At 39.9% G+C, this 27,259-nt stretch overlaps 1 protein-coding gene across 2 annotated transcripts in view; it reads right to left on the bottom strand.

Annotated features, from left to right (window-relative positions):
* EHHADH (enoyl-CoA hydratase and 3-hydroxyacyl CoA dehydrogenase) overlaps positions 1–27,259 on the bottom strand; it is a 54,479-nt gene extending 27,220 nt beyond the window's left edge. The window contains exons 1-4 of one of the 2 annotated variants that reach the window (XM_005903384.3): positions 27,126–27,259; positions 19,324–19,427; positions 11,044–11,216; positions 6,556–6,667 (exon numbers count right to left, since the gene is read on the bottom strand). In XM_005903384.3, the coding sequence (XP_005903446.2) occupies positions 6,556–6,667; positions 11,044–11,216; positions 19,324–19,427; positions 27,126–27,199 (463 nt within the window). In that variant the 5' untranslated portion in view covers positions 27,200–27,259. The remainder of the gene's footprint in view (positions 1–6,555; positions 6,668–11,043; positions 11,217–19,323; positions 19,428–27,125) is intronic. The other variant, XM_070372154.1, reaches the window with a different exon arrangement.

Raw genomic sequence — 27,259 nt, 5'->3', positions numbered from 1 at the left:
TCTATTTTGCCCTTTGCAGAATGAACCCTCTTGTGTGCTTTGAATTTCTGTAGTATGTTGGGTTGACTGTAGGCATTCTCTTGTGAATTCTGCATTAGGGACTTAGAACAATTCACATTCTTAAAATTGCAGTTACCCTACATTTTAAATTAAAGCGATTTCTAATCTATTTTACTGAAGACAAGAAATTTAGTTTTCCTAACTCCCCTTTCAAGCTCTACAGAATTTATAACACCTCCTTATTTAAAGGCAAAAAAAAAGCCATTTTACACTTTGGTCTAAATTATATATTAGTAACTATATAAATTATATGTTAGATTGCCAGGAGAAATATCAATAACCTCAGATATGCAGATGACACCACCCTTATGGCAGAAAGTTAAGAGAAACTAAAAAGCCTCTTGATGAAAGTGAAAAAGGAGAGTGAAGCTCAACATTCAGAAAACTAAGATCATGGCATCTGGTCCCATTACTTCACGGGAAATAGATGCGGGAACAGTGGAAACAGTATCAGACTTTATTTTGGGGGGCTCCAAAATCACTGCAGATGGTGATTGCAGCCATGAAATTAAAAGATGCTTACTCCTTGGAAGGAAAGTTATGACCAACCTGGATAGCATATTCACAAGCAGAGACATTACTTTGCCAACAAAGGTCCATCTAGTCAAGGCTATGGTTTTTCCAGTAGTCATGTATGGATGTGAGAGTTGAACTGTAAAGAAAACTGAGTGTGGAAGAATTGATGCTTTTGAACTGTGGTGTTGAGAAGACTCTTGAGAGTCCCTTGGACTGCAAGGAGATCCAACCAGTCCATTCTGAAAGAGATCAGCCCTGGGATTTCTTTGGAAGGAATGATGCTAAAGCTGAGACTCCAGTACTTTGGCCACCTCATGCGAAGAGTTGACTCATTGGAAAAGACTTTGATGCTGGGAGGGATTGGGGACAGGAGGAGAAGGGGACGACAGAGGATGAGATGGCTGGATGGCATCACCAGCTCGATGGACTTGAGTTTGAGTGAACTCCGGGAATTGGTAATGGACAGGGAGGCCTGGCGTGCTGCGATTCATGGGGTTGCAAAGAGTCGGAGACGACTGAGCGACTGAACTGAACTGAACTGAATGATATATTAGTAATAATATAGACTCACATTATTTTCTAATTTGGACCATGTGTGCACAGTTCTGTATTGTGGTTTCTGTGTCAAAGTGTTTTGATTAGCAGTTCTCAAAATTTTCAGTCTTAGGACCCCTTTGTACTCTTAAAAATTATGGAATAATCTAAAGAGCTTTTGTTTATGTGGGTTATTTCTATCAATATTTACTATATTAGAAATTATAACTGAGAATTTTTAAATGTGCCTTTATTAAACCACTTTAAAATAATCATGATAGACCTATTACATATAAACATAAATAATTTTATGCACATAATCCTACTTTAAGAATTTAGTGAGAAGAGTGTCATTGTTTTACATTTTTTTAAATTTCTTTAATTTCTGGTTTAATAGAAGATAGCTGGGTTTTCATTTCTGCTTCTTCATTCAATCTGTTTTGATACCACATGGCATAAAATAACCTCTTATTATTATGAAACCAGTTGTGACTTCAAGGACTGCCTCCCCTGCAGCCCCCTGTACCCAACACAATGGTCTTAGGTACACCTAGGAGTCTGTGGGTCACACTTTAACAACTCCTGATTTGGACCATATTTAAAGACCATGTAGCATCTTAGTATATGAATCCATACATTTAGAATTTATTTGTGGCTGGTGTGGTTTTAGCTACTTTGAGAGTAACCTTTTGTTGTATTTTGTTTTTATCCTTTGGAAGCTTGCAGGATTCTATTTACTGAAAGTTTAAAATCTTTATCAAAACACAAGGCATTGAATTTCATCAGATTTTCCAGGAAAATGGTGTGCCTGCTAAAATACAATCTCTGATTCTTTTATGTATCTGAAGAGTTTCTTCCCTTTTTCCCTTTGATTATTGCTTCTCCCATTTTTGCTTGTGCTCTGGAAGCATTTATTATTCGTAGCAGAGACCTCTATTAGAGACCTTCCATGTCTGCTGCCTTCATTTACATTTCATGTATCTTTTAAAAAAATTCTTCTGAATTCTATAAGTGGGTCTCTATCCTCTATGTTGCTGATTCAGTAGTCTGTTCTATTGCATCCTTTTTTTAATGCTTCAAAAATTATTTTGGCTAACATATTGATTTTAAACAGGTTTTTTATTTAATAAATAATATATTTTCTTTTCTAATTCAGAATATTGTGAGTTTGCTAACCTTTTTCTTTTCTTTAATCTGTTTCAACAGACTCACATTTATGTTTCATTTTTCTAATGTCATAGAATATTTTCATAGATTTTAGGTTGAATTTTAAAGGTTTTGTCTGTTAGTTTGTCTTAGTCATGAAATAATGTTTGCTCATATGTATTACTGGTGACTGGGAGCCCTGGGTACTAAAACTTGCCCTTAACATCTTGTTTGAATACAGAGAAAACCCACCTGGACCTAATTAAATCTGAAAGGCTGGCAGGATAAAGATGTCACTTGCAGTTTCTTCCCCAGTACCCTGGGTGCGCTTCAGTGACCAAGGGAGATTGGACCTAGAAAACAGCAGCAGAAGGAAGGGCAAGGCACTTGTAGTTCTCCACATCTGAATGGATGGAAAACATCAGGGATGAACTGCAATGTGCCCAAGCACGTCTTTTGTGGTTACTGCTAAAGATTCAGTTGTTTTCAGATGGCATTTTAGGGAAATCGTGGAGAAGCAGCAGTTGTTGTAATTGATCCACTTTTCCAGAATTACCTCTCTCATGGTTTTCAGAAGAACAGAATAGGTTAGCTATTTACTCATTACTTTAATCTAAATTTATTTACATATTAATTTCCTACAGGGCAGTGCCTACAAAGCTGGTGTTTTTCCCCATTAACATCAGTAGGGAATCTTCAACTTCCAGTAACAACTTTTTTTTTTTAGCATCCTTTCTCAGAAGAATGTTTTCCAGAAGCAAGACATCAGGAATCTAAAATAGGTCAGCAAACTGTGCTCCTTCCAGAGGCTAGGAGAGAGAATCCATTTCCGTGGCTTTTCTAGTCTCTGAAGGCTGCCCACATTTATTCTTCTCTTCCTCCATCTTCAAAGCCAATTTGTACCATCTTCTTTCCTCTCTGACCTCTCTCCTTCCACTTCTGAGGACCCTTGAGATAAGCTGGGCCCACCTAGAAAATCCAGAATAATCTCACATCTTAAGATTCTTAATTTAATCACATTTGCAAGGTCCCTTTTGAACATAAGGTAATATATTCACAAGTTCTAGGTATTAGGATGTGAACATCTTGGAGAGGGGCATTGTTATGCCTACCATAGTTACCATTTATAAAATATCTCCTAGGTGACAGGTACTCTACCAGAAGCATGTCATGTAATTTCATTATTACTTAGAACAACTGTGTGGTTGTTTTACTGATGAAAAAATGAAGACCAAGACAAGTTCAGACAATCTTGCTTCTAAATTCCAGGCCAGTCTATCCAACTGTCTACTTGACAACTCCACTTGGATGTCAAACTTCACACGTCCAAACTAAGCTCTTGCAATTCTTCCCTACAACCTGTTCTACAACAGAAATCCCCGTCTTGGTAATGGCACCATCCTTCCAGCCGCTCAGGCCATTTAAATCATTCTTCTCTCCCCTTTCTCTCACCTCTATATTTGATATGTCACAAAATCCTGGTTGGCTCAAAATATATCCAGAATTTGACCGTGTCTCACCATTTACATTGTTACCACTCAGGTCTACATTTCCATCATGGCTCCCTTGGATTATTAAAGCAGCCTTCTAACCAGTCTTCCTATTTTTGCCCTAACCTCCCATCAGTATATTTTCAATAGCCAGAGTGATCTTGTAAAACACATAAGTGACAGCATGTTACCCTTCTGCTCAAAATACTCCAATGCTTTTCTACCTCATTCGGCAGAAAAGTCAAAGTTCTCTCTATAATCTTCAAGGCCCAATAAGATGTGACTTCACCCTCAACTACTCTTTCCCTTACTCACCTCACTCTAGCTTCATTGACCTTCTTGCTATTCTTTGAAATTCCCGAGTAAGGCTTACCTCAGGGCTTGGTATTTGCTATTTTCTCCAAGTGAAATATCTTCCACTAGATATTGGCAAAACAAGCTTCTTCCATCCCTCGGGTCTTCACTCACATTCATTTTGTAGGAAAGCCTTTCCTAGCTATCCTACCTATACAATTTTACCCACCCCCAGCCTATCATTTCACATTTCCCTTTTCTGCTTTATGTTTTCTCCTCAGCACTTGTCTCCATCTAATCGACCAGATATACTACTTACATAGTAGATAGCCATGGCATTTAGTAAGAGTACACAGCATGGTAGCTGGTCACCAAAGTGACCTGCCATGGTTTGACCTCTGGGTATTTAAGCTCCCCTCACAGGCTGAATAGGAAAGACTCATATAATCAATAGGATAATTCAGAAAAGATGGCATGGAACTCCAACACTAGGTCATAGAAGACACTGCAGTCTTTGCCTTGCCCCCTCTTGGACCAGTTACTCTAGAGGAAGCCAGGTTCCATGTTGTGAGGAGATACAGGAAACTCTAGGGAGAGGCCCACGTGGAAAGAAAATGAAGCCTTCTTCCACAGTCAACAGGAACCAGCCATCCATGTGACTGAGCCATCCCAGAAGTAGATCCTCCAGCCCCATTCAACTTTTCAGATGACTGTGGCCCCACTCAGTGTCTCGGCTACAATCTCAAGAGAACCCTGGAGCTAGAACTCAACTAAGCTGTTCCAAAATTACTGACCCACAGAAACAAGGGGAGAAAAAACACTGCCAATCAAACCATGACTCCAGTGAATGTAAGAGGCATCTTGAGTTCAAAGATGTGGATACCACTGTGCATTTTTGAACAGATGAAATACAATAATGATAAGTATTCTTATTGTTGTTGTTTTCTATACATAATCTCTATAAGGGCAGGAGTTTTGGTAGGTCTGATTTGCTGCTATAGGTCCACTGCCTGCAACAGGGCCCAACACATGAGAAAAAAATTAAACAGCTATTGCATGAGTAAATAAAACTGAACTTGTACAAAGCATACATGTTCATATGCAGCACAGCTGGGATTCAAGCTCAGGTCTTTAATTCTAAAGCTTGTGCTTTTTTTATTGCCTATTCCGTGGGATACAGTCTGTTATCAAGATGTTCATCTTATTTTTACTCAATCCTCCTCTTTTACTAGAAAGTCAGATGTAGGAATAATAATATATAGCTAACATGTATTACCATGTCTAGGACTGTTCTAAGAACACTGTATTCATTAATGCATCTGATCTTCATCATATCACCATATGGTAAGCACTGCTGTTATATACATTTATGAGGAAACTAAGGCACAGAGAGGTAAAGTAATTGACTCAAGGTCTCACATTATTTCTGTTTGGAGTAAACAGTGATGCATGCACTATCTTCCAACCTTACTTCAACTGGAAATATCTTTTATGTTTTTTAATATTTGGTAAATGCAGGGTCTCTAAGGGCTTCTTTAGTGGCTCAGCTGGTAAATCCTGAACCCCCCTCCCACCTCCCTCCCCATACCATCCCTCTGGGTCATCCCAGTGCACCAGCCCCAAGCTTCCTGTATCCTGCATCGAACCTGGACTGGCGATTCGTTTCTTATATGATATTATACATGTTTCAATGCCATTCTCCCAAATCATCTCCCCCTCCCTCTCCCACAGAGTCCAAAAGACTGTTCTATACATCTGTGTCTCTTTTGCTATCTCGCATACAAGGTTATCATTACCATCTTTCTAAATTCCATATATATGCATTAGTATACTGTATTGGTGTTTTTCTTTCTGGCTTACTTCACCCTGTATAATAGGCTCCAGTTTCATCCACTTCATTAGAACTGATCCAAATGTATTCTTTTTAATGGCTGAGTAATACTCCACTGTGTATATGTACCACAGGTTTCTTATTCATTCATCTGCTGATGAACATCTAGGTTGGTTCCATGTCCTGGCTATTATAAACAATGCTGCAATGAACATTGGGGTACACGTGTCTCTTTCAATTCTGGTTTCCTCAGTGTGTATGCCCAGCAGTGGGATTGCTAGATCGTATGGCAGTTCTATTTCCAATTTTTTAAGGAATCTCCACACTGTTCTCCATAGTGGCTGTACTAGTTTGCATTCCCACCAACAGTGTAAGAGGGTTCCCTTTTCTCCACATCCTCTCCAGCATTTATTGCTTGTAGACTTTTGGATTGCAGCCATTCTGACTGGCGTGAAATGGTACCTCATTGTGATTTTGATTTGCATTTCTCTAATAATGGTAACTTTTGAGAAGCTCTCAGGAAAGATATTCTTTCCATTTTACAGATGAGAAAACTGACATCAAAGAAGTTAAAGTATCCTCTTAACATTACATGGGTAGAAGACTATCAAGCCAGAATGTTTCTAAATCCTTGTCTATTTCCTCACATTGATCCAGGCTGCCATTGGCAGAGTTAGTACTCACCTGAGATAATCAAGTCAAGTGCAGCAGGCACTCCAACAAGTCTGGGGAGAAGCTGGGTTCCTCTTGCACCAGGAAGGATTCCTAGTGTGACTTCTGGGAAGCCAACTTGAGCCTATCAAAGATTGAAGGCATAAAGGTCATTAGAATGAGATGACACATTCAGAGTCAAGGCAAGCATTCCCTTGGGTTTCTCACACCCTCAAAAACATTGTTGCACAGAATTCAGTGAAAGTTTCTACAGAGGAAATCAGTGTATACCCTCTCCTTTAATTAACAGCATAAACAGAACTGTGCCATCACTAAGTCTTCATGTTGAAACACATCCCTAGCTCCTTATACATTTTTTTCTCTGACTCTATTATGACCTGTCTCAGCCAACCCAAATAATAATCTGCAGAAACAGCTCTATGGAGCCCTGAAAGAGCCAAGCAGCCAAGAAATTACAAATACAATCCAAAAATTGGGAGAGAATATTTTCTAATCATATGTCTGGAATATATAAAGAACTTTTAAAACTCAATAATAAAAACATAAATGATCCAATTAAAATGGGCAAAGCATCTGAAGAGACATTTCTCCAAAAAGATACAAATGGCTAATAAGCACGTGAAAAGATGTGCGATATCATTAGCCATCAGGGAAATACAAATCAAAACTACAAGACACCACTTCATAACCACTAGGATGGCTGGAATAAAAAAAAAAGACAGACAATAACAAGTTTTAGAGAGGATGTGGAGAATACAAAACTCTCATACATTGCTGGTGGGAATGTAAAATGCCACAGTCACTTTGGAAAACAATTTGGCAGTTTCTCAAAGATTAACCATAGAGTTTCCATATGACCCAGCTGATCCCATCCCTTCAAGGCTGATAGGGGAAAAGTAGAAACAGTGGTGGATTTTATTCTTGGGCTCCAAAATAACTGCAGATGATGACTTCAGCCATGAAATTAAAAGACACTTGCTCCTTGGAAGAAAAGCTATGACAAACCTAGATTGTGTATTAAAAAGCAGAGACATCATTTTGCCTACAAAGATTCATCTAGTCAAAGATGTGGTTTTTTCAGTAGTCATGTACAGATGTGAGAGTTGGACCATAAAGAAGGATGAGCTCTGAAGAACTAATGCTTTCAAATTGTGGTGCTGGAGAAGACTCTTGAGAGTCTCTTGGACAGCAAGGAGATCAAACCAGTCAATCCTAAAGGAAATCAACCCTAAATATTCATTAGAAGGACTGATGCTGAAGTTGAGGCTTCAGTACTTTGGCCAACTGATATGAAGAGCCAATTTATTGGAAAAGACCCTGATACTGGGAAAGATTGAGGGCAGGGGGAGAAGTGGGTGACAGAGGATGAGAAGCCTGGATGACACCACCGATTCAATGGACATGAGTTTGAGCAAACTCTGGGAGATAGTGAAGGACAGAGAAGCCTGGTGTGCTGCAATCCACGGGGTCACAAAGAGTCAGATATGACTTAGCAACTGAACAACAACAACCCAGCTATTCCACTCCTATATACATAACCCAAAGAAATGAAAACATGCCCACAAAAAAACACTTGTGCGAAAATTTTCATAGCATCATTGTTTATAAATCCAAGAAAGGAGAAACCATCCAAATGCCCATCAAGTAATAAATGGATAAAGAAAATATGGTATACCCATAAAAAGAAATATTCAGTCATGGGAAGGAATGAAATACTAATGACATGCTACAATGAAAAAAATAATGCTGAGTGGAAAAAAACAGACACAATATATTTTATGGTTCCATTTTCATGAAATGTCTAGAATAGGCAAATCCATATAGACAGAAAATAGATTAGTGGTTGCTGGGACTGGGGGAGAGGGAAACGGTGGGTTACTCCTAAACAGTGTGAAGTTTCTTTGGGGAGCAATGAAATATTCTAAAGTCAATTGTGGTATACACTGCATAACTCTGTGAATATACTAATATACTATTGTACTGTACATTTTAAATGAGTGAATTATATGGTATATGAATTATATGTAAGTGAAGCTATTGTATGGTATATGAATTATATGTAAGTGAAGTATAGAAAGGAAGGTAGGAAGGAAGGAAAGAAGAAAGGTAGGAAGAAAGAAAGGCAGCAACTCAATTCAGATGAGAGGGTGAGCTTGAGACCTTAATCACATGACTTGCCTAGTCTTAAAAGTGGCCAAAGCTCTGTTAGTCATTTCCCAGGTATAAGGATGGGAGGAGGAGGGTACTGAAATACAGACCGCCATTTATCCAAGCTGTGATGCCAACAGCTCCAATATACCTGGAATGTTTGAGTCTCTCTCACATGAGGCTTTCCTAGCTGTTAATCACCATTTTCCCCACCACTAGTCATCCCCATTCCCTGACTTATTAGTGCTTGTAACTTAGATCTGCATTCAGTGTTCAGAAGGTCATGATATAAGGAACACAGAAAAAGGAACACAAGATATGTGTCTTTATTTATGCATGTGTGCACACTAAGTTACTTCAGTCGTAGCTGACTCTTTTTGACCCCATGGACTATAGCCTGCCAGGCTCCTCTGTCCATGAGATTCTCTAGGCAAGAATACTAGAGTGGGTTGCCATCCCCTCCTCCAACGGATCTTCCTGACCCAGGGATTGAACCAGAGTCTCCTGAGGCTCCTGCATTGCAGGCAGATTCTTTTACCTCTGAGCCACCAGGGAAGCTCATCTTTATTTATAAGTTGCATTAAAAAAATTAAAACAAAGGGAAAAGGTTAAATAAATTATGAATCTATTAGTATAAGAGGGGAAATCATATAACCATTTAAAATGATATTTTTAAGAAATATTTTCAATAAGATTAACAGTAAATTTCTCATCAGAAACTATGGAGGCCAGAAGGTAGTGGGATGACATGTCCGAAGTACTGAAAGAAAAATACTATCAACCAATAATTCTACTTCCAACAAAATTAGTCTTTAAAAATGAAGCCAAATTAAGACATTTTTCAGATAAATAAAAACTGAAATTGTTGCTAGCAGATCTGCCATACAAGAAATCCTTCAGCATAAAATGAAAAGACACTAGATGGTAACTTAAATCCATGTGAAAGAATAAAGAATACTGTTAAAGGGTTATATGGGTAAATCTAAAAGACAGTACTAATGTAATTAATTTTTTGCTTGTAATTCCTCTTTTTTCTCATCTGATCTAAAAGACCATTACATTAAGCAATAATAATATATTTATGTTTATGGGCATGCAATGTATAATGATATAATTTGTGACAATAACAATATAAAGCAAGTGTGTAACAGAACTGTAAGGGAGCAAATTTTTTGCATACTATTGAACCTAAGTTGGTATGAATCTGAACTAGTTTATTGCAAATTAAGATGTTAATTATAATCCCTAGGGCAACCACCACTAAGAAAATAACTAAAATATATACAGTAAAAGAAACGATAAGAGAATTTATCCATTTATCCATTACCAGAACTTATCCATTTAACACAAAGAAAAGTATTAATGGAGAAATTGAAGAATTAAAAGAAATATAAGATGTAGAAAACAAATAGAAAGGTGGCCAAAGTCCTTCCTCATCCGTAATTATGTTAAATGTAAATAAATAGTAGACAATGGTAGAATGGATAAAAAATATATAATAATAATTTAAATATGGTATTAGTAGAAAATAGAATACAAGTACAGTAAAATTCCATAGATTTTTTTTTAAAGAAAGGTTGCAAAGAAAAATAAATGTAAGAAAAAATGTTACACAGGAAAAGAATCAGAATGAAAAAAGATAAAATGTTAATAGCAGTTATTTATGAACTGTGAGTTTATGTTGACTTTAATATAAAGATGACTTTATTATATTTTATAGTCTATTACAGTGATGAATATTACCTTTATTATCAGAAAATATATCACTTATAAAAATATTACTATTGTAAGGCAGGCATCACAAACTTCAATCTATATGTCTAATAACCTAAATTAAATCTATTTTCAGAAATAAATGGATTTACTAGTTGTGTGCTGTTTTCAATAGGAACTTGTCTTCTTAAGTACTAATAATTATGAGACCACAAAACTGAAATGTTTGAGATAGGAAATGAAAATTTAAATAAACGCATACTCAGAAGTTATGTCCAAATATTTAATACTTCATCTGTATAAGCGTGGCTTAGTGAAATTTGATGTGGGCAATAGCACTGTACAGGAGTTCCCCTTTAGCTAGTGGTTCACAGGGAGGGCCGAGGGCTAGTGAAGGGTCAGTTACAGGCTCAGGGTAGCAGCTATTTATCAGCTAGAATGGACATAATTCAACATTTCAACAACCAGTGCCCCTATACTGGTATATAACAGCTGAACACCAGTGCCAGAAATACCTGAGCATTATCAACCAGTAAGCTAGCCATTTACAGTGATCACCTCTTACGCTTATGGCAACATTAATGCTTGCTTTAAAGAAAAGCTCCCTACATAAATTCCTGTATGGATCCCCTCTCTTACCTCTGCATGGGCAATTCTATAGTGACAGCCCAGGGCCAGCTCCAGTCCCCCTCCTAAAGCCAACTTTTGGATAGCTGCCACCACAGGCTTCTTGTTTCTCTGTATTTCATCTACTATATCTCCCAGTTGTATGTCAAAGGTCTTATGAACTTTGAATTCTCTAATATCGGCACCTAAGAACACAGAGAAAAGGAAAAAAGAGAGCTGAGGAAGGCTGAGGCTTTGCTATTTAACAATAAACTATCAGATAGCACTTAAGGAATCTCAGAGCTCTTTGGATCCCTGAAACACTTTATTCTTTGGCTGCAGACGCAGTAAAGCAACAAGTAGCCTGAAAAATGTAGAATGATATGAAAGTCATCAAATATTTATTAGAAGTCCTGTAATCTAAAATCTGTTTTTCCATATGATAGTAATAACTCTACCTTCAGAAAAATTTGAAAGTTCAGAGAAAGGAAGCAAAGATTCTGAGATTGAGTTAGCCCCTCCTCATTTTTGGCATGATATTGCTCACCAACTCTCTTCACAGCCATTTAGACTTGTATCTTTTTTATGGGCATCATTTATTACAATAAAAAACCTCATAAAATGCAGATATATTTGTGAGTTATATGTTGATCAACCAGCTTAGAATTACATTTTTCTGATAGACTCTTTTGCAATCAATGAAAGTAACATTTACTCGTTTTCTTAGTTACAAAAATAATACTCATTATAAAGCGACTTCCCCCATGACTCAACAGGTAAAAATTCTGCCTGCAATGCAGGAGACACAGGAGATGCAGGTTGGATCCCTGGATTAGGAAGATCCCTTGGAGAAGGTAATGGCAACCCACTCCAGTATTCTTGCCTGGGAAATCCCATGGACAGAAGGAGCCTAGCTGGCTGAAGTCCATGGAGTTGCAAAGAATTGGACCACAACTGAGCAACTGTCAGGGAGTGTTTAACAGGAGGATTCCTACATTCTGTTTCTCATAAGTCCTTTGTTCCTTATCAAAATGGAACAGCACGCTGCTCCCAGGAACTGAGGTCATTGTGTGAGACAGGCTTGAATCTCCTTTAGTAAACATTCTCTTTGCGACAAAACTGCTTAGTCTCCATCCCCTTTCTTGAGATATGGGTTGTCTCCTGACCTTGTGACCATTATTCCCTTGTTCCCTTGGTAATGGTTGCTGTACATTTGGTTTTCTGATCTTTATCACTGTCGAAAGAAATTTCTTGTACAACAGCCTATATATACTCAAGAAAGATATTAAAGCACCTTTGCTCCATCAGAGCTTGGGTCCCTGTGTCTTCCTTTCTTTATTTCTTTCTCTCTCTCTCTCTCTTTCTCTGTCTCTCTCTCTCCGGCTAATTCTCTGGAGCATAGAAATCCGTCGTGCTCACTCTCCCGCCTGGGCTTCTAAGACCCTCTCGAGAAGGTGCTCTGTGCCTTCACCCCCTCGAGAGGGCCAGGTGCCTTCATAGGTGATGCAAGCCCTGTGTCAAGGGCTTTATTAGTTCTCTGCATAAACCAGGGAATATCAGCCTCTTTCTCTCTTTTACTTTCTTATCGCCAACTCCGGAACACCAGTCCATTAAAGGACCCCAACAAGTGGCGTCCAGAACAGGGACTCTGGTATACGTGGCATTTCGGATGTTGTCACTCCAGGCTTATTGAGGTCAGGGCCTATTGAGGTTCGTAAGTACTAAGACATGGGTCAAATGGCTGGAAAGCCCCATCATTTCTCTACTTTACTTCACCATTTGTTTAAAGTTCAGGGAGTTCTGGTTTCACACCAATGAATAGAAGCTTGCCTTCAAACAGTTCAGTTCAGTTCAGTCGCTCAGTCGTGTCCGACTCTTTGCGACCCCATGAATCACAGCACGCCAGGCCTCCCTGTTCATCACCAACTCCCAGAGTTCACTCAGACTCACATCCATCGAGTCAGTGATGCCATCCAGCCATCTCATCCTCTGTCGTCCCCTTCTCCTCCTGCCCCCAATCCCTCCCACCATCAGAGTCTTTTCCAATGAGTCAACTCTTCGCATGAGGTGGCCAAAGTACTGGAGTTTCAGCTTTAGCATCATTCCTTCCAAAGAAATCCCAGGGCTGATCTCTTTCAGAATGGACTGGTTGGATCTCCTTGCAGTCCAAGGGACTCTCAAGAGTCTTCTCAACACCACAGTTCAAAAGCATCAATTCTTCGGCACTCAGCTTTCTTCACAGTCCAACTCTCACATCCATACATGACCACTGGAAAAACCATAGCCTTGACTAGATGGACCTTTGTTGGCAAAGTAATGTCTCTGCTTTTGAATATGCTATCTAGGTTGATCATAACTTTCCTTCCAAGGAGTAAGTGTCTTTTAATTTCATGGCTGCAGTCACCATCTGCAGTGATTTTGGAGCCCTCCCCAAAAATAAAGTCTGACGCTGTTTCCACTATTTTCCCATCTATTTCCCATGAAGTGATGGGACCAGATGCCATGATCTTTATTTTCTGAATGTTGATCTTTAAGCCAACTTTTTCACTCTCCTCTTTCACCTTCATCAAGAAGCTTTCTAGTTCCTCTTCACTTTCTGCCAGAAGGGTGGTGTCATCTGCGTATCTGAGGTTATTGATATTTCTCCCAGCAATCTTGATTCCAGCTTGTGTTTCTTCCAGCCCAGCATTTCTCATGATGTACACTGCACAGAAGTTAAATAAGCAGGGTGACAATATATGGTCTTGACATACTCCTTTTCCTATTTGGAACCAGTGTGTTGGTCCATGTCCAGTTCTAACTGTTGCTTCCTGACCTGCATATAGGTTTCTCAAGAGGCAGGTCAGGTAGTCTGGTATTCCCACCTCTTGAAGAATTTTCCACAGTTTATTGTGATCCACACAGTCAAAGGCTTTGGCATAGTCAATAAAGCAGAAATAGATGTTTTTCTGGAATTCTCTTGCTTTTTCGATGATCCAGCGGATGTTGGCAATTTGATCTCTGGTTCCTCTGCCTTGTCTAAAACCAGCTTGAACATCTGGAAGTTCATGGTTCACGCATTGCTGAAGCCTGGCTTGGAGAATTTTAAGCATTATTTTACTAGCGTGTGAGATGAGTGCAGTTGTGCGGAAGGTTGAGCATTCTTTGGCATTGCCTTTCTTTGGAATTGGAATGAAAACTTACCTTTTCCAGTCCTGTGGCCACTGCTGAGTTTTTCAAATTTGCTAGCATATTGAGTGCAGTACTTTCACAGCATCATCTTTCAAGATTTGAAATAGCTCAACTGGAATTCCATCACCTCCACTAGCTTTGTTCACAGTGAATCTTTCTAAGGCCCACTTGACTTCACATTCCAGGATTTCTGGCTTTAGGTCAGTTTTCACACTATCATGATTATCTTGGTCTTGAAGATCTTTTTTGTACAGTTCTTCTGTGTATTCCTGCCACCTCTTCTTAATATCTTCTGCTTCTGTTAGGTCCATGCCATTTCTGTCCTTTATCAAGCCCATCTTTGCATGAAATGTTCCCTTGGTATCTCTAATTTTCTTGAAGAGATCTCTAGTCTTTCCCTTTCTGTTGTTTTCCTCTATTTCTTTGCATTGCTTACTGAGGAGGCTTTCTTATCTCTCCTTGCTATTCTTTGGAACTCTGCATTCAGATGCTTATATCTTTCCTTTTCTCCTTTGCTTTTCGCTTCTCTTCTTTTCACAGCTATTTGTAAGGCCTCCCCAGACAGCTATTTTGCTTTTTTCCATTTCTTTTCCATGGGGATGGTATTGATCCCTGTCTCCTGTACAATGTCACAAACCTCCATCCATAGTTCATCAGGCACTCTATCAGATCTACTGTATAATCATAAGGAATTTGATTTAGGTCATACCTGAATGGTCTAGTGGTTTTCCCTACTCTCTTCAATTTAAGTCTGAATTTGGCAGTAAGGAGTTCATGATCTGAGCCACAGTCAGCTCAGACTGTGACTTGTTTTTGCTGACTGTATAGAGTTTCTCCATCTTTGGCTGCAAAGAACATAATCAGTCTGATTTCAGTGTTGACCATCTGGTGATGTCCACGTGTAGAGTCTTCTCTTGTGTTGTTGGAAGAAGGTCTTTGCTATGACCAGTGCGTTCTTTTGGCAAAATTCTATTAGCCTTTGCCCTGCTTCATTCCATATTCCAAGGCCAAATCTGCCTGTTACTCCAGGTGTTTCTTGACTTCCTACTCTTGCATTCCAGTCCCCTATAATGAAAAGGACATCTTTTTTGGGTGTTAGTTCTAAAAGGTCTTGTAGGTCTTCATAGAACTGTTCAACTTCAGCTTCTTCAGCATTACTGGTTGGGGTATAGGCTTGGATTACTGTGATATGAATGGTTTGCCCTGGAAACAAACAGAGATCATTCTGTCATTTTTGAGATTGCATCCAAGTACTGCATCTTGGACTCTTTTGTTGACCATGATGGCTACTCCATTTCTTCTAAGGGATTCCTGCCCACACTAGTAGATATAATGGTCATCTGAGTTAAATTCACCCATTCTGGTCCATTTGAGTTCGCTGATTCCTAGTATGTTGACGTTCACTCTTGCCATCTCCTGTTTGACCACTTCCAATTTGCCTTGATTCATGGACCTGACATTCCAGGTTCCTATGTAATATTGCTCTTTACAGCATTGGACCTTGCTTCTATCACCAGTCACATCCACAACAGGGTATTGTTTTTGCTTTGGCTTCATCCTTTCATTGTTTCTGGAGTTATTTCTCCACTGATCTCCAGTAGCATATTGGGCACCTACCGACCTGGCAAAAAATCCCATCATTTTGCCGTTACATATTGTTCATGGGGTTCTCAAGGCAAAAATACTGAAGTGGTTTGTCATTCCCTTCTCCAGTGCATTAGAATGTGCATTAGAATATGATATTTATCTTTCTCTCTCTGACTCATTTCACTCTGTGTAATAGGCTCTAGGTTTATCCACCTCAACAGAACTGATTCAAATGTGTTCCTTTTTGTGGCTGAGTAATATTCCATTGTGTATATATACCACAACTTCTTTATCCATTCATCTGTCAACAGACATCTAGGTTGCTTCCATCTTCTAAGCTATTGTAAATAGTGCTGCAATGAACAATGGGATACATGTGTCTTTCTCAATTTTGGTTTCCTCAGGGTATATGCCTAGGAGTGGGATTGCTGGGTCATATGGTGGTTTTATTCCTAGTTTTTTAAGGAATCACCATATCATCTTCCATAGTGGTTGTACCAATTTACATTCCCACCAACAGTGCAAGAGCATTCCCTTTTCTCCACACCCTCTCCAGCATTTATTGTTTGTAGATTTTTTTGATGATAGCCATTCTGACTGGTGTGAGGTGATATTTCATTGTGGTGTTGACTTGCATTTCTCTAATAATGGAGAAGGCAATGGCAACCCACTCCAGTACTCTTGCCTGGAAAATCCCATGGACAGAGGAGCTTGGTAGGCTGCAATGCATGGGGTCGCTAAGATTCAGACACAACTGAACAACTTCACTTTCACTTTCATGCATTGGAGAAGGAAATGGCAACCCACTCCAGTGTTCTTGCCTGGAGAATCCCAGGGACGGGGGAGCCTGTTGGGCTGCTGTCTATGGGGTCTCACAGAGTCGGACACGACTGAAGCGACTTAGCAGAGTATTTTTAATTTCAGCAATTGTGTTTTTTGTCTCTGCATGTTTATTCTTCATTCTTTTAGGTCTTTATTAATTGATTCTTTTTCATTTCTCCATTTTGTTTTCAAGATTTTTTTATCATCTTTACTATCATTATTCTGAATTCTTTTCAGAATTCTTTTCAGGTAGTTTGCCTATTTCCTCTTCATTTATTTGGACTTCTGTGTTTCCAGTTGGTTCCTTCATTTGTGTAGTATTTCTCTGCCTTTTCATTGTTTTTATTTTAACTTATTGTGTTTTAGGTCTCCTTTTCCAAGGCTTCAAGTTTGAATTCTTTCCTCTTTTGGTTTCTACCCTCCTAAGGTTGTCCAGTGGCTTGTGTAAGCTTCATATAGGGTGAGATTTGTGCTGAGTTTTTGTTTCTTTGTTTTTCCTTTGATGAGCAAGGCTGAGTGAGGTGGTAATCCTGTCTGCTGATGATTTGGCTTGTACTTTTGTTTTGTTTGTTGTTTAGATGTGGCATCCTGCACAGGGCGCTACTGGTGGTTTCAAGTGGTTTCCTTTGTGTGAGTTCTCACTATTTGATACTCCCTAATCACTGCAGATGGTGATTGCAGCCATGAAATTAAAAGACGCTTACTTCTTGGAAGGAAAGTTATGACCAACATAGATAGCATATTCAAAAGCAGGGACATTACTTTGCCAACAAAGGTCTGTCTAGTCAAGGCTATATGGTTTTTCCAGTAGTCATGTATGGATGTGAGAGTTGGACTGTGAAGAAAGCTGAGTGCCGAAGAATTGATGCTTTTGAAATGTGGTGTTGGAGAAGACTCTTAAGAATCCCTTGGACTGCAAGGAGATCCAGCCAGTCCATTCTAAAGGAGATCAGTCCTGGGTGTTCTTTGGAAGGAATGATGCTAAAGCTGAAACTCCAGTACTTTGGCTACCTGATGCAAAGAGTTGACTCAGTGGAAAAGACTCTGATGGTGGGAGGGATTGGGGGCAGGAGGAGAAGGGGATGACAGAGGATGAGATGGCTGGATGGCATCACTGACTCAATGGACGTGAGTTCGAGTGAACTCTGGGAGTTGGTGATGGACAGGGGGGCCTGGCGTGCTGCAATTCATGGGGTCTCAAAGAGTCAGACACGACTGAGAGACTGAACTGAACTGAACTGAACTGAGGGTTAGTTCTCTGGTAGTCTAGGGTCTTGGAGTCAGTACTCCCACTCCAAAGGCTCAGGGCTTGATCTCTGTTGAAAATCAGTGGTAATTTCTACGTAAATTGTAGGATAAGTGAACTGTATTTCAGTTGAATGCTGATAGTCAAATTTTAAACATCATCATTTAGGGCAAACTTTTTGGTTTGATCCTTGTATTCACCAAGACACTGCGAAGCACACAAAATTAAATTACAGGAGGCCGATGGCCTGTCCTAGAAACTTCATCGTCATTTCTCTGTCCTCCATCCCACCCCTTCACAGGATAATTAAGAGTGCATGGTCACTGAAATGGGTGACAGAAAAAAAATAAACTCCATTTCAAGACTGTGTGATATAAAAAATAACATTTATTGAACATCTTCTTCATCCAGGTACTGCTCTAGGGGCTTTCAGATGTGTTATCTCTTTTAACCTCACAAAACTCTGTTAAGGTATACATATTATGGTATCCATTTTATAAACAAAGCAATTGGATTTCAGGAGATTTAAGGAACTTGCCCAACCTCACATAGGGTAGAGACATATGCAGAGCAGGTATGTACCAGTAGGTGTATATTGAAGTGAAAAGTGAAAGTGAAAGTCGCTCAGCTGTTTTCAACTTTTTGTGACCCCACGGACTGCATGGAATTCTCCAGGCCAGAATACTGGAGTAGGTAGCCTTTCCCTTCTCCAGGGGATCTTCCCAATCTAGGGATTGAACTCAGGTCTCCCGCATTGCAGGCAGATTCTTTACCAGCTGAGCCACAAAGGAAGCCCAAGAATACTGGAGTGAGTAGCCTATCCTTTCTCCAGTGGATGGTTCTGACTGAGGAATCGAATCGGGGTTTCCTGCATTGCAGGCAGATTCTTAACAACTGAGCTATGAGGGTAGCCCTAGGTGTATCAGTTCAGTTGCTCCAGTTGTGTCCGACTCTTTGCGACCCCATGAATTGCAGCACGCCAGGCCCCCCTGTCCATCACCAACTCCCGGAGTCCACCCAATCCCCTGTCCACTGAGTCAGTGATGCCATCCAACCATCTCATCCTCTGTTGTCCCCTTCTCCTCCTGCCCTCAATCTTTCCCAGCATCAGGGTCTTTTCCAATGAGTCAGCTCTTCACATCAGGTGGCCAAAGTATTGGAGTTTCAGTTTCAACATCAGTCCCTCCAATGAACACCCAGGACTGATCTCCTTTAGGATGGACTGGTTGGTGTATACTAGCAGGTATAATAGCTATCAAGTCTGGAACTAAATGTCCTCCAAAGGACCAATCCAATATAAAAGAGAGTAAGGTCAGCATCTTCTCTGGGTCTCTCCTGTGACTCTTTGTCTCCTTCTCCATAATGTTTCTTCTTCCTCCCATATTCATTACCTATACTATAGGACTGCCCATGAGTACAGGTAATGCAGCACTGAGCTCAGTCTGTGTGAGATGTCAGAGAGAGTGGGAAAGGGTTGGACACTTTACCTGCACAGAAGATGCCATCTGCTCCACAAATCACAATGGCTTTAACTGTATCATCTGTTATAGCTTTCTGCAGACTCTCTTTTATTCCACGGGCAACAGTTGTACTAAAAGGGGGAAAAAATTACATGAAGCATTAGTCACAATCAAATTTCTACCATCTCAGTTTATTTTTTTCTTTCCTAACAATTAAAAATTAAACATATACATGATGTAGAAAAATCCTAGATACTTATTGTTAAATTTTCACTAATTTAAGATATAATATATGTCTACTGTAAAGTAAGCCCTGAGGTGATTAAACACATAAACTTCAGAAAATCAAAGTGTTTTCCTGCATTTTGCTGTAACTTTGACCACTTAGAATCAACACTATCAATTTAAAAATATTACACACATCTTCTATGTATAGTGAAAGGAGTTTAAAACATCCTAGAGACAACAGTGTATACAACACAATATCATACTGAGATGACTGCTATAATAAAGGTACAGAGAAAATGATGTGGAAATTCTGAAAGAAAGTGCTTTTGATTTGTCATATTGGCCTAATAAAAGAAAACTGAAATTGTCTAAAAATAACAGTCTAAGTCATGTGGCAGGGGATGCAAGTTACCCACAAACTAATACTTAATACTTTAAACTAATACTAATACTTTGACCTTCTTCAAAGTATTAATCGGTTTTTAGCTGGATACATGGCTGCCTAAAATAAAGACTATATTTCACAGCAGCAAGTTCAGCTCAAGGCATTAAGTTCTGGCCAATGGAATGGAAATGGACTTAGTATCTGCAACCTTAGGGAACAGTCCTTAAAGGACTGGGTATGCTTTTCTCTCTTACAACTCACTACTCCTGGCAGGAATCCAGATATGATGTCTAGATTGGGAGCAGCCATTATGAATCAAGAGGTGGAAGCTACTAATTAAGGATGGCAGAGCAAAAGACAGGTAGAACTGAGATCCCGATGATCGTGGAGTAGCCATACCAGTCATTCCAGGACACTGCTGTGACAGACATCAACTTTTTCTTGTTTAATCCACTATTACATTGAGTTTTCTGTAACTAGTAGCCAAGCCTAACTCATTTGAAAGGTAATGACAAGGTCTGGGAAAGGAAGGGCATTTGGTAAATTTTTGTCAAGTTTCAGTAGATGAGGGAGTCATCCCCAGAGGAGATAGTTAAAACCAAAACTGAATGAGTTTGCCAAAGGGAAAAAAAAAAAAAAAAAGAGTTGAGAGTAGATCCTCTAGATATTTAAGAGGCAGGAGAGGCTCAGCTGAGTTATTCAGTACCAAGGAGTCCAACGAGACCAAGACAGGAGAATTTGCCAAGAAGCAGAGGATCTAATAGAGTTTTGCCAAGAAAATGCACTGGTCATAGCAAACACCCTCTTCCAACAACACAAGAGAAGACTCTACACATGGACATCACCAGATGGTCAACACCGAAATCAGATTGATTATATTCTTTGCAGCCAAAGATGCAGAAGCTCTATACAGTCAACAAAAACAAGACCAGGAGCTAACTGTGGCTCAGATCATGAACTCCTTATGGCCAAATTCAGACTTAAATTGAAGAAAGTAGGGAAAACCACTAGACCATTCAGGTATGACCTAAATCAAATTCCTTATGATTATACAGTGAAAGTGAGAAATAGATTTAAGGGACTAGATCTGATAGACAGAGTGCCTGATGAACTATGGATGGAGGGTCGTGACATTGTACAGGAGACAGGGATCAATACCATCCCCATGGAAAAGAAATGGAAAAAAGCAAAATAGCTGTCTGGGGAGGCCTTACAAATAGCTGTGAAAAGAAGAGAAGCGAAAAGCAAAGGAGAAAAGGAAAGATAGAAGCATCTGAATGCAGAGTTCCAAAGAATAGCAAGGAGAGATAAGAAAGCCTTCCTCAGCGATCAGTGCAAAGAAATAGAGGAAAACAACAGAAAGGGAAAGACTAGAGATCTCTTCAAGAAAATTAGAGATACCAAGGGAACATTTCATGCAAAGATGGGCTCCATAAAGGACAGAAATGGTATGGACCTAACAGAGGCAGAAGATATTAAGAAGAGACAGCAAGAATACACAGAAGAACTGTTCAAAAAAGATCTTCAAGACCAAGATAATCACGATGGTGTGATCACTGACCTAGAGCCAGACATCCTGGAATGTGAAGTCAGGTGGGCCTTAGAAAGCATCACTACAAACAAAGCTAGTGGAGGTGATGGAATTCCAGTTGAGCTATTTCAAATCCTGAAAGATGATGCTGTGAAAGTGCTGCACTCAATATGCCAGCAAATTTGGAAAACTCAGCAGTGGCCACAGGACTGGAAAAGGTCAGTTTTCATTCCAATCCCAAAGAAAGGCAATGCCAAAGAATGCTCAACCTTCCACACAATTGCACTCATCTCACACGCTAGTAAAGCAATGCTCAAAATTCTTCAAGCAGGCTTCAGCAATATGTGAACCATGAACTTCCAGATGTTCAAGTTGGTTTTAGACAAGGCAGAGGAACCAGAGATCAAATTGCCAACATCCGCTGGATCATCGAAAAAGCAAGAGAATTCCAGAAAAACATCTATTTCTGCTGTATTGACTATGCCAAAGCCTTTGACTGTGCGGATCACAATAAACTGTGGAAAATTCCTCAAGAGGTGGGAATACCAGACCACCTGACCTGCCTCTTGAGAAACCTGTATGTAGGTCAGGAAGCAACAGTTAGAACTGGACATGGACCAACAGACTGGTTCCAAATAGGAAAAGGAGTATGTCAAGACCGTATATTGTCACCCTGCTTATTTAACTCTATGCAGAGTACATCATGAGAAATGCTGGGCTGGAAGAAGCACAAGCTGGAATCAAGATTGCTGGGAGAAATATCAATAACCTCAGATATGCAGATGACACCACCCTTCTGGCAGAAGGTGAAGAGGAACTAAAAAGCCTCTTGATAAAAGTGAAAGTGGAGAGTGAAAAAGTTGGCTTAAAGCTCAACATTCAGAAAATGAAGATTATGGCATCTGGTCCCATCACTTCATGGGAAATAGATGGGGAAACAGTGGAAACAGTGTCAGACTTTTTTGGGGGGGGCTCCAAAATCACTGCAGATGGTGACTGCAGCCATGAAATTAAAAGACACTTACTCCTTGGAAGAAAAGTTATGACCAACCTAGATAGCATATTGAAAACCAGAGACATTACTTTGCCAACAAAGGTCTGTCTAGTCAAGGCTATGGTTTTTCCTGTGGTCATGTATGGATGTGAGAGTTGGACTGTAAAGAAAGCTGAGCACTGAAGAATTGATGCTTTTGAACTGTGGTGTTGGAGAAGACTCTTGAGAGCCCCTTGGACTGCAAGGAGATCCAACCAGTCCATTCTGAAGATCAGCCCTGGGATTTCTTTGGAAGGAATGATGCTAAAGCTGAAACTCCAGCACTTTGGCCACCTCATGCGAAGAGTTGACTCATTGGAAAAGACTCTGATGCTGGGAGGGATTGGGGGCAGGAGGAGAAGGGGACGACAGAGGATGAGATGGCTGGATGGCATCACCGACTCGATGGATGTGAGTCTGAGTGAACTCCGGGAGTTGGTGATGGACAGGGAGGCCTGGCGTGCTGCGATTCATGGGGTCGCAAAGAGTCGGACACGACTGAGCAACTGAACTGAACTGAGAGGATCAATAAGCGCCAAGGGATGGCGAAGGAGGAGCTCTAGGAAGAGTAGTGAAGAATTGCTTAAAGAAAAAATTATAAAACCAGAGTCCAGTGATTTTGCCTTAGAATTCTAAGTAATATGGGGGAATTTTTATACAGGGAGAAAAAAACTTAAAGCAAAAAACAACTAAAGCCAGATTGTTCAAACCAGCAACTAACATTGCTAATTGATTATATCCCAATACAAAATGTTTTTGGTATTAAAAAATTAATTAATTAATTAAAAACCTCAGGGAATAAAGGAGATACTGGCTCTTGTATATAGTAATTCCCTTTCACCTAGTTACTTTTCACCATTTAACCCAGATGAAATCAAACAAAACCTCTTGCCTTCAGTTGATTTAATTAGAAACCAAGTCTGCTAAAGAAAAATGGAATTTGAACCATCCAGCATACTGAGAAGTCCAAAAGTCACATACTGCTTTCTGGATAAACAATGGCTGCAAAATTATCCAAAATGAGTTCAATCTGTGCCACTGAGGAGACAAGTCTGGCTTTTCCCATTTCAATCAACCCCTACTCTTTTATATCTTATCTTCTTGTTAATTTTGCATCATTTGTTGTTGTTGTTTAGTTGCTAAGTTGTGTCTGACTCTTCTGCGACCCCATGGACTGTAGCCCTCCAGGTTCCTCTGTCCATGGAATTTTCCAGGCAAGACTACCAGAGTAGGTTGCCATTTCCTTCTCCAGGGGATCTTCCCAACCCAGGGACTGAACCCACGTCTCCTGCATTGGCAGGCAGATTCTGCCACTGAGCCACTCTAGATCCCCTGGAATAGGCAACGGCAACCCACTCCAACATTCTTGCCTGGAAAATTCCTTGGACAGAAGAGCCCGGTAGGCTACAGTGCATGGGGTCACAGAATCGGACACAACTAAGCACACAGACACACACACATACACGCACACAAACAACATTTGCTAAGTGTCAGCTCTCTAACACATTTAAACCTCACAACGACTTAATGAGATAGGTATTAAAAGTTCTCCTGAAAGGGGAAAGGGGACAGTTTAAATATAAGACACATTTTAAGTAGTTATGGGAAAATATTCCTAGTTGTGGGTAGCAAACTGTGGAACTATTTACCCCACAAGTTTGAGATGGGCACAGTTTTCCATTATGAGCAGAGACAGGCAGAATCCTAATACTCGGGAGCCGCCTGGGAAGCTTCCACCTGCCAGTGCAGGGGCTACAGTCCATGGGGTCGCAAATAGTCCAACACAACTGAGTGACTGAGGACACACACACACACAGACACACAATTTTGCAAAAATCAAACAAGAAAAAAAAAAGAAGAATGAAAATGGCTGTTATATATACAGCTTTACTAGATTCTAGCTGAATGAAAAGGGACCACACCTTCATAGCAATATCAAAGTCACAGGGGTTAAGAAATTATTTTCTCCCCTTAATACTGTCAGGTATGGAGAAATGGAGTCTAAAGGTAACATTTCATGAGTGATGACCAAAGAACTTTACCTTCTGCCACTTTAGAAGTCTTTTTTGTGACCATTTTTTAAAACCAGGAGTCATCAAATAAAGTCATGGCTTGTGACCAGCATTTTTCAAAGAAACAGAGTAAAAATAGAATACATCAAATGAAAAGAAAATTTTGTTTCACTAAACTTTGTTTTAGGTACATATTTGTATGTGTGTTTGTGTGTGTGTGTCCTAGGTTGCTATGTAAAACATGGATTACTGTGTGGAATATAATTAAAAAAAATACAAAAGCCATTGTTCTGGGAGACAAATCTAGTAATTAGGCATCTCCTACCTTTATAAAGAGGGTTGGCATTTATCCAAATAGAAAGAAATCTGGCTTAGCTAAAGGAACAAAGAAAGATTTGAACTGTTTGGGCCAAAAAATATTCAAATAAGACTCTCTCACTTATCTAGGAAGAAATAATTTCCCAAATAAAATTAGAAATAGGAAGGGGAGATGAAAAGTGTAAAGCAAAAAAGGGAACCTGTTAAACTGGATGAGCATGCTAGCACACATACCTTCACTTAAGTACAAGTTCAAGAGGAAAGAGCAAAAAGGTGTTTATTGCCAAGTGGAGAAAATCCTGATGCAGCTGCAATGAATCTTGAGCAGCAGGGCCTGTTGGTAGGGGCTTGTAACAGGCCTTTTGCGTAATAAAAATAATGATAGCTGGTGGTGCAGTGGTAAAGAATTCGCCTGCCAATGAAAGAGATGCAAAAGATGCGGCTGAGTTGGAAAGATCCCCTGGAGTAGGAAACGGCAGCCCACTCCAGTATTCTTGCCTGGAAAATCCCATGGACAGAAGAGCCTGGTAGTCTGCAGTGCATGGGGTTGAAAAGTCAGATACAACTAAGCGCACACACACACACACACACACACACACAACTTCTGAGTGTCAGTTTCTAATCTGCAACACATTTAAACCTCACAACTTAATGAGGTAAGTACTAAAATTTCTCCTGCAAGGGGGAAAGGGGACAGGTTAAATACCAGACACATTTTAAGTAGTTATGGGAAAATATTCCTAGTTATAGGTACTAAACTATGGAACTATTTCCCCCAAAGTTAGAGATGGGCACAGTTACCATTATGAGAAGAAATTAAGGCAGAGTCCTAATACTTAGTAATTTTAATTGAAATACAAAGTTCAAAATTGATATGTAATTGTAGTATTCATGTTTTTCTTCATCAAAACCGAATAACAATATTTTGCTTGATTCCGAGTGGCAAGTAAGTGGACTTATTCTTTGTGTGATTTTATTTCTGAAAATTTTAATATTATTAAATGCAAAATTTTATATTAAAAGTTATAATATTAATGCTAATGATAAAACCAAATCTGATAACAGTAGAACAAAAATTCAGTTAAAATTAGCATGTCTTCTCATTTCAGTCTCTTTTTGCTCCAGCAGCATGCAGTAAGGATTCTGACCAAAAGTCGTTCTCTTTATGCTTTATATGTTCTCTGTAAATGATCATTTCTCCTAACCCTACTCCCTGTGGATGAGTGGTTTTTTCCCCAGGTTGATCACTATACTTTTTTCAGAGATATAAAAGAACTAGGTGGTGCTAGTGGTGAAAACCTCCCTGCCAATGCAAGAGGCATAAGAGTTCAATCCCTGGGTGGTAAAGATCCCCTGGAGGAGGGCATGGCAACTCACTCCAGTATTCTTGCCTGGAGAATCCCATGGACAGAGGAGCCTAGGAGCACACAGTCCATAGGGGCACACAGATTCAGACACGGCTAAAGTGACTTAGCACAAACCTATATATCATTAATTTTTAAAACAGCAGCATTAATCTCACTTTTTAAAGTAATGCTTTTACTAGTTTAACAAGAAAAGTACTCCACGATAAAAGAACATAAACAGCATGGCAGTTTTTCAGGAAATGCTATTTAATAGGCTAATTCTGACATGAGCTTATTCTAACATGGATCTTCACCGAAGCACTAAGACCTTGAGGTTTAGAACAAACCAAGAGATATATCTTTGTGTTTCTGGGCCAGGACATAATTCTCTTTTACTCACTATATTGGCATTAATGGGGATCTTTATTTTTAACAGTGTGAAACCACCTTATTTTTGGACTCCCAAAGCTTTTAGTCACACATTGTAAGGGTGGCCTGGACTCCAGGTTGGGAAGGGAGGGATCAGGGTCCAGGCAGCACAGCACTAAGACCTCTGGACTAGAAAGTGCATCTGAGAAGTCAAAGTTGCAAGTAAGCAGAAGAGTTCAGCACGAAGTTGGCACGAACAGAGGCACTAAGACCTCTGGACTAGAAAGTACATGTGAGAAGTCAAAGTTGCAAGTAAGAGTTCAGCACGAAGTTGGTACGGACAGACCGGTTCAGGGGCAGCTCCCCAACTTCTAGCCGTCTGTCTACCTCTCAGCCTCGATTTCTTTATCAACGAAACGGAGATGAGAGTTCTCTGCAAACAGGTACCGAGGCTACCAATGTAAAAAGTCCTGGCATATGCCCTGATTCTATCCGTGTCCGTGTCTTTCTCTATTTAAACCAGCAGAGGCAAGTCAAAGCCTCCACTGCAGGCAGGCAGGTACGATCCTGCTCGCCGTCCCCGGACTGATCGCCGAGAGCCCGTTACCTGATCGCATTGACCGGCGGGTTTCGTAGACGGATCAGTGCCAGGCAGTTCTGCAGCCGCGTGAACTCAGCCATGTTTGCTCAGTTGCCCCGAAGTCGCCTCATCCCTCAGCTGCGAGGCAAGATCACTTTCGC

Source organism: Bos mutus, chromosome 1, assembly GCF_027580195.1.
Source record: "Bos mutus isolate GX-2022 chromosome 1, NWIPB_WYAK_1.1, whole genome shotgun sequence".
In the NCBI taxonomy this organism is placed as follows: domain Eukaryota; kingdom Metazoa; phylum Chordata; class Mammalia; order Artiodactyla; family Bovidae; genus Bos; species Bos mutus.
This window is presented reverse-complemented; position numbering and strand designations above follow the sequence as displayed.